The 6,000-nt window shown below is 46.7% G+C and overlaps 1 protein-coding gene across 1 annotated transcript in view; it reads right to left on the reverse strand.

The window, feature by feature from the left end:
• The window catches only part of cfi (complement factor I), a 70,804-nt gene extending 65,807 nt beyond the window's left edge, over window positions 1–4,997 (reverse strand). Inside the window, exon 1 of the mRNA XM_039758187.1 lies at window positions 4,857–4,997. Within this exon, the coding sequence (XP_039614121.1) occupies window positions 4,857–4,910 (54 nt within the window). The 5' untranslated portion in view covers window positions 4,911–4,997. The remainder of the gene's footprint in view (window positions 1–4,856) is intronic.
• Window positions 4,998–6,000: the final 1,003 nt, after the last annotated feature.

Raw genomic sequence — 6,000 nt, forward strand, 5'->3', positions numbered from 1 at the left:
GGAGGCTCTACTAATACCATCAATAGTGGGACTGGCAGTGCATAACCCACAAGGGGGTCCCACAGGCTGTCAACCAAAAATCCCACATTCTGTTAAGTAGCCTGTAGCTAACCGTCAAGACTGGGCTGCCCGTCACCACACATTGGCTATTCTGTGCCCCCTGGCCTTTGAACCTTACTCTTATTCGATGTTAATTAATGTTGATTTATTTTGTTTTCTTATTGTGTCTTTCATTTTTCTATTCTTTAATATGTAAAGCACTTTGAGCTACTGTTTGTATGAAAATGTGCTATATAAATAAATGTTGTTGTTGTCGCCACACATTGGCTATAAAGCGCCCGCAGAATTCGATTTTGGATGAAATGCTGAAATCATGTATGAAATGAGTCAAAGGTCAGTAAAACCGAAAAGCTAAATATTTGTATTGCACAAGTCCTGCCCTCCACGGCCATCAAATATTTGGTTGAGGTCCGTCTGGCTTGTGCCTTCAGCCCACCGGTGTCACATTTGTCTCAGTGGCACAGAGCTGCATGTCCCAGAGTGGCCCAACGTGAACCAGCACAGCAAACCCCCCTCCCCCCATCACCCAACGACAAAAGGGACAGAGCAGGAAAAAAAGCGGCACCCCGGGCTGGCACCGCAGTGGGAGTCTTGGCTGAAAACTTTAACCAACATTCTGCTGTGTGGGCAGACCCTCAGCATATTTCACCTGTTTGAATTCTGCAGAGTTAGAAAGGTCACCAAATACTGGAAAACGGCCTCAGGGATGGCACTACAGTGTCGAGACGTCATTTGGACTTGAGTTCGAGTGTACCTCACAAGTTCTATCCCCCCGGTCTGACACCCACCTGAGTCACTGACAAATCTAAGAAATAGTAATAATAATAAATGAGTGCAGTATGTATTTAGACAAGCTCAGAAGGCCTTCAGATCGAGAAAGGCGCTATATACATTTACAGTCCCCAACACCGACTCTCCCTCTCTAACCCTCAGTGAGTTCCTCATCCTGCCAGTCCTCACTCAGTCCAGTATGAAAACAAGTGCAGTGTGCAAATGGAAAGGCGCTATATAAATTCATAATGCCCACCACCAACTGTCTACTTAAATTATTTACGATGCTATACACATGGAAAAGTAATTTAGTGCAACTTATACTGTAATAACTTTACATATGCATATTGTCACGCATGAGAGTATGAGGATCCCCCACCAAGCTCTGTTGAAGCTTGCAATATCACTCCTGGTCAAGAGGGGGCGCCCACGCTAACTGTGTTATTAAATCCATCCACCGCAGCGCTAAGGAGACGCCCAGTGATGGCCAATAAGCCCCATCCAGAGGCTCCACCCCTTCCAGTCCAACATTATAAATATCGAAATTCCCAAAATGCATGACGTCAAATCAGGAGCAAAGCAGAGCCCCCACATGTCAGATACCCCCATATGTGATCTGCTCAACCAAGCAGGGCCATTAGAAAAGCCAAACAGGCAGGTAAGGCAGTGTGTATGCCATATTTCTGTTGTCATGCCAACAAATGCTACGTTTACTTCTCTCTGGTTGGTCCCCCAACTTTTCATGAGGACTCCTCTGCTCCTTTGTAAGGCACTATATAAATTCACATTCCCGCTACTCACTCTTTGTTTGTCCCTCTGTGAGTCATTTACCCTGTTAGTGCTCACAGTGCAAAACATGGAAACAAGTGTTGTGTACTCGTAAACCACACTGGAACGACCATAAAAATGGAAAGGCGCTATATACATTTATAATCCTCACCACCAGCTCTCTGTCTGACCCCGAGTGAGTTACTTAGTCGGCCAGTCCTCACACAGTCCAATATGGGAACAAGAGCAGTGTGCATATAGACAGGTTCAGAATGACTTGGAAAGGCGCTATATAAATTCATAATCCCCCCACCAACTGTCTATCTGAATTATTAAACCTGCTAGAGGTTATACTATCAGACATGGACATTAATAAATACTTAATAATTTTATAATATCTCATACTGTATTTGTAATAACTTTCATCTACAGTATATATATATATATATATATATATATATATATATATTGTCGGAGATGGCTGGGGTGGCAACCCGGCCGGGATGCCCAGGAACACCGGAAGAGGACTTATGCTCACCTCAGACCACGTGGGGGCGACCACTCTGGTTCCTTTGGGGGCCGCGGGTACAGAGCTTTGAAGGTCTACCCTGCAGGGGCCCGTGGTCACCACCAGAGGGCGCTCCTGTGCCTGGAGAGCCCTGGACCTCAGCATTTCTGCCACACCCAGAAGGACACCTGGAGCACATCCGGGTGGCTATAAACGGGGCCGCCTCCCTCCATATGATGGCTGGAGTCGGGACAGAAGGAGACGAGGTCTTAGGAGGAGGCAAAGAGGCGGCCTGAAGAAGGAAGGCATTGTTGTGGCCAGGATTTGGGGGACTTTTGGGGGTTGCTGCACTTGTAAATAATGGATGTAAATAAACGTGTTTTGGGTGACATTAACATGTCTGCCTGCCACAATATATACACACATGTATTCCATATCTTTTTGTTTTTCCTGTTGGAGCTCAGGCGGGTGACGTGTTCTGCTTGTGGTCACACGTTGGTGTCAGCGGTGGGATCTGAACCCACAACCTCAGTGTTTGAAGTCTAAACTGCTATGCCACACTAGTTGTCCATTTTAAAGCCGTTCTGCGGTGGATTGCTGGTATGACACACTTGCTTTGACGTTTGACAGGCAAAGCAACTCACTTGAAGTGAGGAGTAAAGATTTATATAGCGCCTTTGCATATTCAGGGTCATTCATATGAGGTTGACAAGGACACTGCGCTTGTTTCCACGGTCTACACCGTGAGCACTAGGAGGCTAAGTGACTCATAGAGGGGCAAACAGAGAGTCAGAAGTGGGATTGTGAACTTATATAGTGCCTTTTTTATTGAGAGGGTACAAAAAGCAGACTGGCCCTCCTCAATTACACACTGTGGTGGGAACGGTCTGCAGGGAATCCTAGTGCCACTAGAGGGAGCTCCTCAGGAGTACCTGCAGACCTTTGAGTGGCTGAGCTTATGACCCCAGTGCTGCTGCAGCACAGCTCCAGTGTCTTGGGTTCAACTCCCAGCCAGGTGACTCTCAGTGTGGGTTTTGCATGTTCCTCCTGTGCCTGTGTGCTGTTTAATCCCACAGACTGAAACGGGAAGACTGGTGGACTCTAAATTGTCCCTGCACGAGTGAGTAGGCAGGCGTCCCACCCAGGGTGGCCCTTCACTAGACACAGTGCTGCTGGGAAAGGCTCTGCCACCCATGGTCCTGAACTGGTTTTGACATGGGAAGAATGGAGTCCCCACGGCTCTCTACACGACACAGTTGTCATTGTGCCAGGAAGGTGGTTGTCCCCAAACCCCCAAGTGTCACCTCCACTCTGTTTTCTCTGTTCAAACAACCTGCCTATGAGATCTGGCTCAGGGAGGGAGGGAGATATGGCAATGTCTGGGCATCTAAGTGGCTCCCCACCGGGTACGCCTGGCACCATTTCATGGAAAAGGCACTGGTATGTATTATTATTAGTAGTATTACTACTACTCTGGCATCTCAATTCAATAAAACTGGTCTCTGCGGGTCCCATCTGAAGTGGCCCCTGCCCTTTGAGCCCCCTGTTTACTCACACTGATTTCTTAATTGGTTTCTCCTTCACTAGTGTGGGACAACTATTTTGAGATGACTGTCAGGGTCTATTTCTATTTCAGGCCTGCTTTGTGCTCATTTCACCCAATGCCAGGGTTATGCCAGCTAGGCAACCTATTGTATGCAGTATATAACATACAGGTATATACATATTGTACAGTATAACATATATATGTGTGTGTGCGAGTGTAGCCAGTCAACCCATTAGACAATATAGTCAGCCACCCGGGGTGCCATTTATTAATGGAAACAACCCAAAGACCCCAAGCCCCCACCGCCGCCATGGACGCAGAGGAGCACCGTTTTGATAAGTCGATGGCCGTGTGCTCCGGACTTTTCCATAACCATGTCAGGTCACACTATGGACACTGACTGAGGGGCACCATTTCGGTAACTTAAATCGCATGCTCTGCACCTTTATCTACCAATCTGACCCCCCATACTGTGGACACAGTGGGTAAGTCAAGAGGCACTCGCTCCGCACACAGAGGCACTCCTAACCCACTCAAAGGGGACTACATTTGTGTGTGAGTTTGTGTGTGTTGGCCTCTCGGGTAACTGCGGTGGAGTGGTGGCTCTGTGCCCGAAGTAGCTGGGCTCATAACTTGACGGTTGCTGCTTTGAATGCTGGCAGGGACAGAAGGTAATGCTACCCCGTTAGACCCTTAACCTCTATTTGCTCCAGAGGCACTAAACAATTAGCTGACCCTGTGTTCTGACCCCAAAACTCTCTAGAGAGTAAGTTGGGTTATGCGAAAAATGACAAATTCCTAATACAAGAAATTGTAAATGGTGAATAAAGGATTAAAAAAACGAAAAATAAAAAACACAACGACACCCCCACAGCATTACGTATATGTACAGTATCTGACTGGGGAGAGGTGGCAGAGAAGCGGGTGGCACAGCCCCAAACCCCCCACCCCTCTCCTACAGCACAGTTTCATTCCCATCTAGCTAGGGTGCCATGTACTGTACGACAATTTTATTTCAGGCTCAACCCGATATAAGAATTCACTGAATTGGACAGACGCACAGGCGTCCCGGCCAGGCTCAGGTCCTACTGGCACAACGGGTTACCGTCGGATCGAAAAATACAAATTTAAAATGGACGGCAGCGCAATCCCAAGCACGCCCCAGGCGAATGGAAGCCGGCGGTGGTGCTGAGGTTTACTTACCGGCATCAGGCAGATGAGGAGAAGCAGAGGACCGCGGCGCTCCGAGACTTTCATGGCTGCGCTGTTCTGTTCGTCCCAGCGCTGCAATCAGCTTTTGTAACCCCACACTCCCGCAGCCTAATAGTTAACCACCATTGATCGAGGTGGGCGGGTGGGATAGGCAGGCAGGCAGGCAGGCACGCACTAACACCGTGTTCATCGACCTCCCACCTGTTTACTCAAACCTGCTTCCAGTAAATGCTGCGCCGTTAATCCCGACACGCCCACCCGGTCCCACCGTGTAATCCAAACGCTACCCCCGCTTTCTGGCCCGTGTCTCTAGTCGTGTGTGTGTGTGTGTGTGTGTGTGTTTGTGTGTTTAGAGGGGGATTCTTAGCGCTGCCGCTGCTGTCCCAGGGCTTGAAAATCCGGGGTGTCAAAGTCCGCGACCTTCGTCATCAGAGGCTTTGTTTTTAAACTTAACATTTCTCAACAAAAGCATATTTGCTGCTGCAGCTCCTCTTACACTGCCTGTGTTTTTTTAAAGCAGGATAAAAATTTAATATGCCATTTCAAAAACAGCCTGTGTGGTTTGATTAAAAACTAGCTGTGCTACCCGTCTAAGACAAGTGGTAAACTAACCAATCGACGTAGAGCTCAGCGTATTCAGCGCTAATGTTTTTAGTGCACCGTCTGTTGGTTTGCATTTTGTAACGCAAGTATTAATAAAATGCATCGCATTTGTCATTCCAGTTGATGTCACATCACAAACATTTTTAGTGATATATTTGAATTACATTTTTACTTCTAATAGATGAAGCTTCACACACATCTGTAATATACTTGTATTGTATTTGTCATTCCAACAGAGGGTGCATCACAAATATTTATAGTAAAATATTTGCATTTCCTGTGTCGTTCATCACAAACATTTGAAATATATAGGCATATGCATTTATCATTCCAGCAGATGGTGCATCACAAACATTTGTAGTAATACATTTTCATTGCATTTGTCATTCCAACAGATGGTGCATCACAAAAAATTCTAGTGATATATTTGAACTGCATTTGTCATTCCAATTGATGTCACATCACAAACATTTTTGGCGATATATTTGAATTACATTTTTCGTTCTAATAGATGAAGCTTCACGCACATTTG

This window comes from Polypterus senegalus, chromosome 7 (assembly GCF_016835505.1).
Source record: "Polypterus senegalus isolate Bchr_013 chromosome 7, ASM1683550v1, whole genome shotgun sequence".
NCBI lineage: Eukaryota > Metazoa > Chordata > Cladistia > Polypteriformes > Polypteridae > Polypterus > Polypterus senegalus.